We start from the raw sequence: 13,966 nt of genomic DNA, 5'->3' as shown, positions 1-13,966 counted from the left end.
TCGTTACTGGATAGCCTGACTTCCACCCCCATGTGAAGCAAAGAGGGTGACTCCAGCTTCATCTATTCTTCTAATCAGCAAAAAAGTTACCATGACAACTTCACTTCTACGTCCCTCTGCTTGGCTGCACATGAGAAGCACGGATTGGCTCACCCAGGGTCCATTGCTCACCAGCAGGCAAGGGCAATCTCTTCACTCATTTGTGATGAGGATTGGACATTGTTATTAACCCTCCAGAACCAAAGATCCTGGATGTGCAGGTCACGATCTCACTTCACTCAAGCTATTTATTTCTTCCCAATAGGCTTGAATTTGGGGCAAGTTATTTTTCAAATAATCAGTAAAGTTTATTCTTTAATTATCTTAGTAACATAGAGACTCTTCAACTACTTTTATTTCCCCATTCTAGCATTTAAATAATTAAATTCCAGAAACATTTACTGAGTGTGTACTATGCAATCTTCTTATTGGAAATTCTTAAAGTAATTAAACCACTTTTTACATTAATGTTTCAAAAATTTAAGACCCAAGCATTTAAAACAGTTATAGAGAGTTATAACTCTTTGCCTTTAAGTGGAGCCATTCATAATGGAAATTCACTCCCAGGGGTTCTATTAAAAATCATCAGGAAAATAAGATCCTGAATTCTTTTGTCTACTCATGGATCCTCCCATCCAGCCTCCTTTCCATCTAACAAGGACCCTGTGGCAAGCCCTGTGCTGGGTGTTGGGTATACAATAGTGGTTCCTCTTTAATGGAATTCTACAGCCCAGAAGTGGAAAGAGTCCTGGATGCAAAGAGAAAGCTCCACACCCTAGGCTGGGTTCTTTCTCTTACTATTTATACAGCTTTGGGGAGTCACTTAACTGCTTGACTTCTCCTTTCTTTGTGTAAAGGGAGGCTCCCCTGTTTCATAGGGCACTTGAAAGGACTGTATTTGAATTCATTCTACAACTTTGATACATTATACAAATATAAATAACAATTGTGAATGAAGTTTGATTCAAATAGTGTGGGAATAATATCTCTTTGTAAAAATAATATCTTTGTGTAAAAATGGAGAAAAGTAAAGAGTTTTGGAATAAGAGGCAAGAGATCTGAGTTTTAGTCCTACCATTTCTACTGACTTGTGTCTCTGGTGGGCAGAGTGTTACTTCCTCTCTTGGCCTTGATTTGAGCTGCTTGATTTATAGCTCTGTGATCCTGCCAGTGCATGCTGCACGGAGAGGCAAGCCTGCAGAAATGCAGAACTCAAGGGTCTCTTAATGTCCACCAACTCCATCCATTCAAAGACAGGGTTCCATATACTGCTTCTTGAAGAGATTTTACTGCTTTCAAAGGTCTCTTAGGAGGCAAAATCCTCAGTCTGTCTTGGAACTCCAATGTGGGGTTATCTGGGAGTGCTTGCAAGTGGGCTACAGGGGCATATAGGTAACATTTGTGTTGGCTAGAATGCTCCACAGGCCACACAGGGGTCTTTTTAATGTACAGGCCATTAAATATCCTCTCACCAACTCAAAGGAATATTGTGGGAGCTTTCAGGATCCTTGCTATGTGCCTAAAAGGCTGTGCCTGAGCAGGTGTGAGAACCTGGGCAAATCCTGACGTTTTCCCCTGAGGCACTTTAACCAAGTACCCTGACTTTGCACTGCAATTCACAGCTCCACTCATCTCCTCTGACTGCAAGGTTCTCTAGTCCTGAGAAGGAAGCACATGGACTCTCTGTAGGTACCCGTTGCTAATTTCATTCAGTATACAAATGTGTTTGCTTTTTGTTCTTGGGGAAAGAGGGGGGTTGGGGCACATTTGTGGGAATACACATGATTCAGAAATGCTGAGTTTTAACAATGTAGGACCATAGTTTCAAGATGGAAGTGGGAAAAGACCTTGGAATAGGACAGACACAGGTTTGGGTCCTGCCACTTACTAACGGCAATGGCCTTAGGCAAGTCTCTCTTCACTTCTGAACCTCTGATCTGGGACCATGATACAATCTGAATTCTTGAAACTGCTGGGGATTCAAAGATAATAAAGGCAACTTGACCACTCTATAAAAGCAAGTGGTAGTAGTTGTAGTTATAATTCAGCTCAATGTACCATTTCTGGAGCCCAAGTTCAACTTTGCACAATTCTCAGTCCATGACAACACAGTTAATAATCTGAGAACTCTCACTTTCACCTTCACATCCAGCCAGTCTGCATGCACTGCAGATTCTGTTTCTTGGCATCCTGAGTTTTCACCCTTCATTTCCCCATCTAGGTCACTAAGGCTCTTGTGAGCATGCTAGCTAATACAATAGCTTCCCTTGGGCTCTCCTCTTTAGTCTTCTGAGAATTATCATCCTCAAGAAATGCTTCCATGACAGTATCCTCCACTCAAAAGTGGCTAGCCCAATCTGAACTCCTCACTTTGCCTTACATCCAGCCTTATCTTCCCCATCCTTGTCAGTGGAATGATCTCCTTACATACCCTGCACATGCAAAGGTCAATGCCATGGAGAGTCCTCTGTCCTGGAGATGGGTGATCACCGGAGAGAGGCTCATGAAATGAATGACACAATGGGGAGCAGACAAGGGTTTACAGTTTGAAGCCTGGGAATAAACTGTGACTCTACCGTGTACCAGATGTATAAGTCAGGTTAACTCTCAGTGCCTCAGTGTCCTCTTTGTGAAAATGGGACTGATATTGCATAGCACAAGAGATGTTGTGGATCTGAATGAGTAAAGCACACAGAAGAGTGCCAGTGCATTGGAAGTTCTGCATAAATAGATGTGAGCTACTGTTATATGACAGAGGCGATTCAAGAAACCCATCAGAGAGGGGGGATTGCTTTTATCTGTAGGTAACAGACACCAATTTGTTGAAAACAGGAAATTTATTTCATATTACAAGAAGTTCAGAGGTAAGTGCTCCAGAATTTGTTTATTTAGTGGCTCAACAATGTCATCAATGACTCAGACTCATCCTTGGCATTTTACTTGGCCCTAGGGTTGTTTTCCTCAGGTTCCCGGTGTCCCAGCAGATATGAGAGTTTCCAGGAAAGAAAAGGGGCTCTCTTTAGTGAGAAAAACCTTTCCCCAAAGTCTTTAGGCAGACCATTTCCCCATCTTTTTGGCCAGACTTGGGTCATGTATCTACTCCTAAGTTAATCACTGGCAAGAGACAAGAGTACCAAGATAGGTAGAGATTAATTTTGACCCACTGCTTTGTTCTGAAAGGGCCAAGACTCAAAGTATGTGGCCATTTGGAGGGAAAAAAAAACCTAAGGGAAAAACTGGGGATGTTAAGAAGGAAGAAAAGGCAACCCAGCAGTGTCCTTCCTACTCCCAGTCCTGAGAGTCTATGGTTCTCGGTTTGTTCTAGTCATACAGCTTGTCTACCCAGTTTCTCCTACTTGGAACCCATCTAATACATTTGTATGTACCAGGGACTGTGCTGGGCCATCTTCCCAATGTGAATCAAAATCCTTTCAAGGAATAGATCAAGAACCAACAATAATAATAATAATAAAAAACCACAACAATTCAGTGGGGGACATTTCTTAACCACAGTGAATTACTTCATCAATACTCACAAAGTAAACTAGATGATCCAAACCCCACATCCCTCATTGGCTTATGTTGCCTTAAAATTGTTCTTAGTTGGACCATAAACTCCTCAAGGCCAGGGACCACGGAATTACTTCATTATTTCATTTGGATCTTTCAGGTGCTCATGGTGGCCAACCATAAAGATGGTGCTCAACTGATACTTGTGGAATCTAATCAGAAGTTTTGTTTTGTTTGTTTGGTTTTGCTGCTGAAGACCCAAACCAGGGCCTTGCGCATGCTGTACTCTACCACTGAGCTCACTCCCACACCCAGAAGATTGTCTTTAGTTGCTCTCTCTATTAACTGCTTAAAAGTACACTATGCTCAGCACCACAGGAGATTCAGGGAAGAACAACAAGCAGTTCCTCTCCCACAAAACCTGTGATTTAGAAGAAGAGAGTGTTTAAATGTCCCAAGTTGAAGAAATCCATCTTCCACCACCCACACTCTTTCTTGTCCTTCTAATCTTTTCACTTGTTCCCCTCCAGTAACCTTTTGAACAATGCTGATGTCACCCTACCAGAGCTTTGTTTCTGTAAAAGACAGCACTCCAGACAGGCCCCTCTCAATTTCAGATAATATCTATCCTCTCTAAATTCCATTCTCTACTGGCTTGAGAAATGCTAGTTCGAGTTTCTAAAAATATCAAGTTCAGAAATGAAGTTTTCAATGTTATGCCAACAGGGCTCCTGGGAAATTTGAAGGGATTACTATGGGTAAAATGGACTAAGAGCAGAACATCAATATAATAAGAAGCATTGTGGACTGGCCAGCTGCTGATGGGGTTCATTTGGTCTGGCCTTCTGGGAAAGCACCCATTTTTGAATCACAGCTTTCAGCAAAAATGACACTTCAACAGATAAGCCCGCAAGTTCTGTACCAGCGATCCTTTACTTCTTCTGTAGCCCAGAACTTTCAAACCATTTGCACTGCTTACAGTTTCTCTGAAGAAGCCATGCTTGCTGGACTAAATTCAGTGTGAGTGGACACAACTTTCAGTGCATTTTACAGGTCAGTGGGAGATCAAGGTTATCTTTAGAAAGGTCTACTCAACCCTGCTTGTTATGTATGTATTTCCTTCTCGGAGTAAGGAAATTCTCCCCACACTTACTCTTTTGATCACTATGGCTAGGATTGGCAGGGACATAGAGGAAAAGACAGTGCCAGATTAAAAAAAAAAAAAAAAGAAACAAAAACCCATTTGTTTAAATTGCCAGGGAGATCTGCCTCTGGCTAAAGGAAGTCAAACTCAGAACATCCTGTTCTACTTAATAAAGTTTATCCCTGCTCCAGGAAAATATCATCTTTGCCTCCGTGAGGAGCTTTTCAGCAGTTGAATCCCCACCTTCATTCTCAGTCTTCTTTACCCAAACTCATGGATGACTGGGGAATGTCCTCTGTCCTCCCCACAAAGAAAGAAGATCCTTTGGGTGCTTAATTGTTGAGTAGGTCCGTTAAGTACATACTTTTTTTGAAAGTAAATCTCAAAACTTCCTTTGAAAACGAACAAGCCAATTCTCTCAGTGATTGAAACCCATGTGACTCAGACATAAAAATAAACGTTCCTTCTTGCTATTCCAATGTGTTTCAGCAAAGTGGGGTCCAGGAACAATTTAACTTACTCCATGTGACATTCCTGTCAAATAATAGCTGAACAACCTCCTTCTGCTTTGGAGGGGCTCCTCATGCCACTTTTCTTAGATCTATTCCAGCATCCATTCCTAAGCCACAACAACAAACAACCCATAACAGATCCTGAACTGCCCTGCTGGCCTTCTGGGAAGGCACCCATTTTTTAATCAGAGCTCTCAGTAAAAATGACACTTCAACAGATAAGCCTGCAAGCTTTTTCTCGTCAGAAAATGAAAAGCATGTGTTTTCTTGTACTTTTGCATTTCTTTTCTCTAAAATGCCAGAAATCAGTAGAGGCAAATTTATAGCCATAGTGTCCTAGTCTGCTCCAAGAATTAGAGACTATCAGGGTTGGAAGGAACCCCTGAGATCACCTAGTAAAGTTCCCTCACTTTATCCATGAGGCCCAGAAAGGGGGGAGGATTTATGGAATTTCGTACTCCTAGTTGGTGACATGAACTGGGACCAGAACCCATATCTAATAACTCTCAGCTCTTTCTACTAATGTGCAGCTGGGACTGGAGGTACCTGTTCCTCTGCTTCCATCAGATGCTCTCTACATTTTACAACGAACTACTTTAATCCAAGTTTTCTCAAAGGGTGGTTCTTGCACCAGCAACATCAGTATCATCTGGATATTGTTAGGTATGAAGTTTCCGGGCATCTTCCAAGCCTTGCTGAATCTGTATTTTAGCAAGTACTCCATGATTCCCTGATGCTTTACTTTAATGTGTTAGCTTTATATAACCTATTAACAAGCGGATTAGGAACTAATCAGATCCAGCTGATTTCACAGGTCTTTTTCAATTTAGCTCTTCTAGATGCCCAATTTGGAGGTTAAGTTACTTCTTGAGAAAGAGGGTGTATGGTAAATTTGTGAACATGAATTAGTGTGGAAAACTGTTATGAACCAAAGCAACTCTGGGGACCAATCAGTCTCTGCCTCTGTCTTCCATCTCTTCTCTCTCATCTGGCCAGTTCTCTCCACAGGCTCACTCCTTTACTTCCTGTTCTTTTTCTGTTCCTTCATAACTAGCACTTACCTTTGGTCCACCATAACTTGACTCTAAAATGTAAACCATAGCATCTTCTTCTGCCTTTGTTTCCCTTCCCAACTGTAAAATTCTTTCTATGTAGCTTTTTCCATGTCTTAGTACAAGTTCCCAAAAAGGACTGCAACTGGCCAGTTCATTTTTAGAGGCAGGCCACCCCAGCGACATATTTGCACAAATAGCTCACCCTTGAGTATGATGTTTGCTTCTATCTCATCAGTTGTTGGCATCAGATGGGTAGGCAGCTATTTCCATTACACAGGAGAGCCAGGAAACTGGGGGTGCAAGTTGGGAGAGTGGTGATAGGAGCTGCAGGAGGAAGCCTAGGGAGGGAGGAGGACATGACTCCCCTGTTCTACAAATCCTGTCACTGAGACATGAGGGAAGTTGGAAATGGAACTCAATTATTTGGCTTGCTGAGAGCCAAATAATTTGAGAGACTTTTTTTTTTTTTTCCTGTATGTGACTATAAATGGGCTCCAGTGGATATTTAGGAAGCAGAAGCACATGATTCATTTAGCAGGGTTCCTTTTGTAGGTGTGTATTTTTGTGGGTGGTGGCAGTAGAGTGGCTGAAGAGAAAAATGTTCCAAGAAAATGAGGTTCACCAGATGTATTGACCAGGAAGCAAGAAACTACAGGAGAATGTGTGCCTTAACCATACAACTTTGTGAGGATTAGGATGAGGAAGAAGAGATGAAAGAGTAACACCCTTTAAATTTATGAGGAACTTTGCAATTGATAGGGTATATTCACAGGCATTTACTCATCTGACCTTTGTAACAACCTCCTTGGAGGTGGAGTAACAGGACACAGGTTATTAGGGACTGACCCATGGACTCTGGACTCTGGACTCCAGCCCCATTGCTCTGTTCATCATGGTATCCTGCCCCTATCGTGTGTGTGTGTGTGTGTGTGTGTGTGTCTCCCCATGTCCCTCTTGTGTGCAGACTTACCAAACAAGGGAGTTTATAAGAAGGCAAGCCTGCAAATGTTTATGTCAGAGGCACCATGTTTACCAGAGCCAAGCAAAGCTGGCTTGCATATTCAGGAAAAACACGGGGAATTGGCTTTGAGTCAGCTATAATGTCTTAGACAAGTTAGTTTACTTTTATTCTCTATAAAGCACCTTGTAGGGTTGTTGTAGGGCTCAGATAAAATGTACATGAAGTACCTATCCTAAGGCCCACCATGATTGTTGCAAGCATTCAGTAAATGGCAATTGTTAATATTATGTATTAACTGTTACTGCTGGGTTACTGGCCTGTATGCAGAAACCCACCTGTTTGTAGATAGCAAATTGGCTTAGGGCTGCTGGCTTTGTCCAAATCCAAATATTTCTTCAGGTATTATCAACAGAGTGAGCCTCCAACTATAAAAATCCATGACCCACTCCTTTCCGGACCTCTTTAACTCATTACAGTCTGTTGTGTAATTCCTCACAGGACTTTCTAATGGATTTACTAGTTAAGCACAAGTATAGATAATTTAAATTCTGAATCCCAAAACAGAAGACAGTGATATTTCAGGGGACTGAGATGCTCTCAGTGGGTTTATGGTTTACATTTTTGGGTGGGGTGTTTCAGTCAGATGCCCCATGCTGGGGATATGGGTCAGACAATTCATGGCTACTGAACATCTATTAGGGCGAGGCCCTTGACATATTGAATCTCATGAAATCTTCACAAGAAGCCACATGAATAGGTAGCATTCCCATTTTACACATGAAGAAACTGAGGGGGCACTAGCTAATTGTAATGTCATCAGGAGCTGAGAGTCAAGGTCAAGATTTCCTGACTTCCAAGTCCAACCTCCTTTCACACCATAACCTAACTTTGACCAAACTTTAGTTAGGCTACTGAGTTCTTTTTGACTAGGCTAGATGGTGAGCTTCTCTTTCTGTCCTTGAAGTACCCACTTTGTGTAAGAATCTTACTAAGTTCAGCAAAAATTTCCCACCCTTAGTATTTAACCACCTTGAAAACTTATCACCCTGGCTTGCCTTCAGCAATAATCTTATCAGACAGTTTAGCCAGGAATTCCTTATTCTTGATGTTTCCTTTTAGTAATTTTAATAATTTTTCATTCACTGACTCCCATCAGGCTCACTGTTATAGAACCTTACTTGTCCTTGTTGGAGTTGAGACCAGTCTTCTTCTTTACATCTGTAACCACTGCACTCTGTTGCAGTGGTCCCTATACCTCTGGCCTTGGCCCCCTTGAATATAGTTTGCTTCACCATCTTTAATAGGTATCTTGAAAGTCTTTTTAACATCGCTATGACCCATACAGATTAGATCTCACACTGGAACTGGAAATTTAAGTTCCACAAATATGTACACTTTGAAATCTAAGAAGATGAAGAAGGTGAAGACAATGCTGGTCAAGAGGAGGTGGCCTGGGGAGGAAGAGTATTCACTGACACTGGATACCATGTAGCTTCCTCTCCATACCCATCTTCTGGGTTGAATTCTGTCCTGGCCTCTGTCAGAGCTAGCTTTCATTATTTCTAAGTCACATGCTGGTGACCTTCAGAGGGCATTCCTGCAAGCCAGGCCCATAAAGGCACATGGAGAGAATGTGCCAGGAGAGAGAAGTATAAAACAGGGAGGGCCGACAGAGTCCAGAAGCTTCTCCTGTGTCTGGTTGCCCAGGACCCTCAGGTGCCCCTGAGATACTCTGGCATCTTCTTCCGGGTTGTGAGGTGATGGCAGAGCCCAAGTGTGTTGGAGACTCAATTTTAGGATCAGCTGGACTTAATTAGTTTTGGTGGGGGGCCAGGCCCTTTCACAGAGGATTCCATTGTTCCCAGGAACCTGGCAGGAATGTTTATCTTTTCAGAAACCGAGAAGTCCTGGCTCTCTTCCTCTTGGCCTCAGGGCTGTCCTCCCTTCAGATGCTAATCCATTAAAGCCATTCTAAGCCAGGCCTTAGATGAAGCTCAGGGCTGGGGTGGAGCCAAATGCTCACTTCCCCCAGGAACAAGGCAGGTGTGAAATCAACACCTGGAAAGCAGCCAGATGGAAACCTAGAGCAACAGCTCAGAATGGCAAATGTCAAATGACTTAATTGGGTAATCATCAGAAGAAGGGTTTGTGCATAACACATGTGGGAAGTCTGCACCAAGAGAGGAGGGACTAATCCAAGAAGATGGTTCAGTCTGCCTGGGCTGGCCTCAGGCTAACCCAGCTGCATGCTCCAGGACTGGCTGAATCAATTCCTCCCAGGAAAGCTTTGGAAATGGTACCTGGTCATCTCTACCTTAGACTCCCGGGAAGTCAAATATACATGGAGCTCAATGGCACCCACCCTGAATGCCCACCAAATGTGCACAGACCTGAACCATGAGGCAGAATACTGTGATGGTTATGGGTCCACCTGATGTACTCAGGTTCCAACGGCGTGGGTTGAGTCCTGGCTTTGAGAGTTATGAGCTGTGTGACTTTGAGCAACTTACTTCTCTGTCCTCTGCTTCCTCATCTGTAAATAGGAAAGTGCCTACCTACAGGGGGACTGTGATAATTAAATAAGATATGTAAAGATTTTAGGATTATAGTTGGCCTTGACAGTTATGATTTTCTCCTGGTTCTGGTTCACTTATAAGCTCCCTGCTTGGTCAGTTTCATACTCATTTCCTATGCTGTGCTTCTAGCTTCTGCAATACACTTGTCTACCTCCACCAAAGGATAACTTGGTTCTCTGGGAGCAAGTGATTGGCAGAGGCCGGTTTCTACCTGCATGGAACCCCTCACTGCTGCCACACCAATGTCTGTGGTTGACCTTTTGGAGGACCTTGAGTGAAGCTTGAACCAGTATGAAGCAGTCCCCCTATTAGTTCAACCCCCTTGGTAGTGTGAAGGAGACAAAGGACTCTCACTATTGGGCAGAATCCCTTGTCAATTCTACTCAGTCCCTCTACTCTCCTGTTTCACCACTACAGAGTCCCAGAGCCCATGCATTCTACTCAGAATCTGTGGGTATGCTTGATCACTGTAGACAAATGCTTTTTTGTCTCAATTCTTTGCATTCACCTTTCATGACAGCACAAATTTAAAAAGCTGTCATAGACCCATGATTACCTGCTCCCCCTAGAACACATCAACTGTAAACCCTGATTTAGAAATTCTATATAAATGTAAATCTATACATGGTACATCTATACATGGTACATTGTATGTTTACATATCCTAACACAGTAATAATATTCTTTGGTAATATTCCATTATATATAACACTAATAACCACTAATCATTAGTGCTAGAACTGTGTATTTCTATATCAGGCACTTGGCACTGAGGGCTCTTTGGAAAATCTTCCCACTTTTCTTATTAAAAAATTATATATATGTGTGTATATATATAAAATGAACTCAACAAGACAAAAAAGTGACATCTTTAGAAAACCATCCCCAAATTCTTTAGCCCTGGAAGGAAATGCAATGCCAATATTTTTGCCTAATAACATGTCATTATTGCCCTCTGTGGAATGACCCCTCAGATCCGCTCACCGTGGCCGGCGGAAGGTCAGGCCATAGTGCTGACAGGCCAGCCCCACGGTAGGTGTGTATACGATCGGCATGAACTTCTCCACGTCAGACGTCAGCACTCGGTAGAACAACTTCTCATTCCGGTCTTGGAGCGTCATGAGAATGATGTACCTTGGAAAGGGAGAGAAGCAGCAAGCTGAGCTCAGGATTACCGCAGGCCCTTGATACTGCTGCTATGGAAAGGGCTGAGGCCACTTGGGTTGGTGTGAAGCCAGGGTTTGGGTCTGGCTCAGCTGCCGTGGGACATTCAGGGACAAATTATCCGTCTCCCCTAAGTCTGGGAATTGACCTCTAAGAAATGTGGAGAATATGAGCTGCCCTAAGTCCAAAATAGGTTTCATTAAAGCTTCCAGTGACTTGTGAGATTGGTACTATAATTCATGTTATTTTAGAGACAAAGAGTCTAATGGATAGAGAAATTAACTTACCCAAGATTTCATGGCAGAGTAGGGATTTGAACCAAAGCAGTCTGATGCCAGAGTATGTGCCCTCAAACAATGTATGAGATAGTGATATTACTATATGGACATTGATGAATGAAAATAGAACAAAAATACTCTGGAGGTCAAGTAGGCCCAGTGAAGTACTAGGCAGGAGTGCCATACAAACTGTCCTTTCCTACCACCTATGGCTATTTTCTGTCCTGAGCAGAGTGCACAAACAGCTCAGTAGCAAGTCATCTCAAGAGGAATACTATGAAAATAATCTTTCTTTTACCTGTTCCTAGAAGCCTGAAATCACTAAGCTAGAAAAAGAGCCTTTCACCCATACTCCTAAAAATGCAAAAACCCCTGGGAGAGAAAACTCAGGGGTTGAGGTTCACATTGAGGTCTGCCTGCTGAATCAGTCTTTCTGGACAACCACTTGGGAGAGAGGGTGGGGGTACTGGAGGCCCTTGCATGGAGTGGGCTGAGGGAGATGCCCTGGTAGGGGAAGAGACCTGGGCTGTAGGGGAATGAACCCTGGACATGGCATTGGCACTCTGGGTTTGACTTCTAGCTCTGCCACTTACTAGCTGTGTGACTTTGAGGAAGTCTTGTGACTTCCTGGAGCCTCAGCACCTTCTTCTTCATGAAAGACACTGAACTCTGTATTTTGGACAATGTTTTTAGGAAGGGAAGACTTACAGTAGGGATGGCCAGGATCTCAACTCATTGCCAGTGTAGAGGATTCCCATATCCAGTAGCCATCTAGGCACATCTCTTCTCAATTCTACATTCTGCTCCTCTCACTCCCAAAGACAGCCAGTTATTAAACATTTACCAGCCCACACTGCCCTTACCCAAAGGAAGCTGAGAAGCTTTCTTGGCATTTTTTGAAGTACCTGCTGAAATGAGGGAGTCCTGGGAATGAGTGGATCAAATAGTTAGCACAGCATTCAGAGTGAGCCTTCTAGAGCTCGCAGGGGTGGGCACTCCCATTTCTCCTTGAGCCTCCAGTGCCTTCCTGGCAAATGAGTGAGACCTATCTAGCTGGAAAGAACCACGGAGGGAAGGACTTGGGGAGTTTAATTTTTAAAGTTCAATATCTTTAATAAAGAAAATCTCACTTTGGACTTATTTTAATTTTTATGAATTTAACAGAAGAGGGGGAGGCTCAGATTGTTCAAAGTTGGGGTATGTTTCATGTTATTAGTTGAATTTGTTATATAATTTTTGGTTTGCTTTTCCAGGTGACATGGCTACTGAGTGGAATGATCAAGAAGGAGAGAATATTTGACCTGGGTTGCAGTAGGGCCTTAGAGTTAATGTGAGTAAAATCCTTAGAATCTAGTACTTTGGGCGTGGGGGTGAGCTGAGGCTTGCTTGTTCACTACCTCTCAGAAGCTATGGTTGATATGTGGAAAACATAGGGAGATAGGTGTAGGACAACTGTGAGGTGCTGCTGACCTCTGCTCTTGAGGGTGGCAATACCATCTGATCCAAAGTCTTGGTCATTTAGCTCTAAGGACATAGAGGGAAATTTTGTCTTCTTCCAACATTTCTTCTAGACCCCATAGCAATGTGACACATGCATTTAACAAACTCTTAAACAGTAGTTACTATGTGTCAGGCACTACCCCAAGCACTTCATAAAGACTAACACATTTTAGCTTCATTTAAGCCCTACGAGTTAGGTACCTTTGACATATTCATTGTATAGATGGAGAATGACCCAGAGAGGTGAGGTAACTTGTTATTAAGCGGTAGAATGTGGATTTGAACTCAGTTTAGAACTAGAGTCTAGTTTTATAGCCATTAGGTTCTGCTGTTATTAGTTGGGGCATAACAGAGAAGTTTAAAGTATAGACTCTGGATTCAGTCATCTGTGTACAAATCCTGGCTGTGCCAATTTGTAGCCACGTGACCTGAGAGGTGACCACTTTCTTTAGTAAAGCTGCTAAACTGACCCAGGGTCTCCCACATGGAGTCTGTGTGTCTACCTTTCTACTGATGAAGATTCAGAGAGGAGGCAGGGTTATTGACTGCTGCCTATCCAACTGCCAACACAGGACAAGGTGTCCCTGTCCATCTGCCTTATCCCCCACCACATTCCCTTTATTCCAGGAACCATACTACAAGTACCACTTCCTAACATGCCTCTTTATACATCTTCACCTCATTTCTTCCTTCTCAGTGAAATGTCCTTACTGAACCCCATTGCTGTTTGCTGAAGTCTTTGTGCTTCTTGGCTGACTCCTCTCCTGCGTTCCCAAAAGACCTCCCAGGTACCACTGGTTGAGTTCATGTTCCCTTCTCTGTTCTCCAAGAACATGTTGGCTATGACTCTGACATTATAATTCTCTCTCGGGGACACCATCACTCTAATGACAGGCTGGGTCTGGGGTCTCTTAGAGTTCTCAGCCTTTGCTAGCTGGAGAATATGCAAACAGCAGCTCAGCCTGATAATCAGATAGAGGGGACAGACTCCAGGCACTCACTTGTCCAGGTCACTCTGCTGCTTCTCGTAGTATCTCATGATCCGGAGGAGCTGGACGTCCTGGCTCAGGAAGCAGGGGGGAATCAGGCCATGGATTCCTAGCTGCAGCCTTTCTTCAAGTGTAAAGGCCATCCCCTGGGAAGAAACACACACATATATAAATGGGTGTGCAGGAAGCCGAGAACAGAGAGTCTAAAGTCAGTGAGATTTAGTAGAAAGGGCCCTGT

The 13,966-nt window shown here is 43.2% G+C and overlaps 1 protein-coding gene across 6 annotated transcripts in view; it reads right to left on the bottom strand.

The window, feature by feature from the left end:
- ME3 (malic enzyme 3) overlaps window positions 1-13,966 on the bottom strand; it is a 201,515-nt gene that overhangs the window by 100,921 nt on the left and 86,628 nt on the right. For all 6 annotated transcript variants that reach the window (XM_081282420.1, XM_081282422.1, XM_081282423.1 and 3 more), the window contains 2 exons: window positions 13,741-13,874; window positions 10,782-10,931 (listed from right to left, as the gene is read on the bottom strand). In XM_081282420.1, the coding sequence (XP_081138546.1) occupies window positions 10,782-10,931; window positions 13,741-13,874 (284 nt within the window). The remainder of the gene's footprint in view (window positions 1-10,781; window positions 10,932-13,740; window positions 13,875-13,966) is intronic.

This window comes from Spermophilus citellus (assembly GCF_964194105.1).
Source record: "Spermophilus citellus genome assembly, chromosome: 2".
In the NCBI taxonomy this organism is placed as follows: domain Eukaryota; kingdom Metazoa; phylum Chordata; class Mammalia; order Rodentia; family Sciuridae; genus Spermophilus; species Spermophilus citellus.
This window is presented reverse-complemented; position numbering and strand designations above follow the sequence as displayed.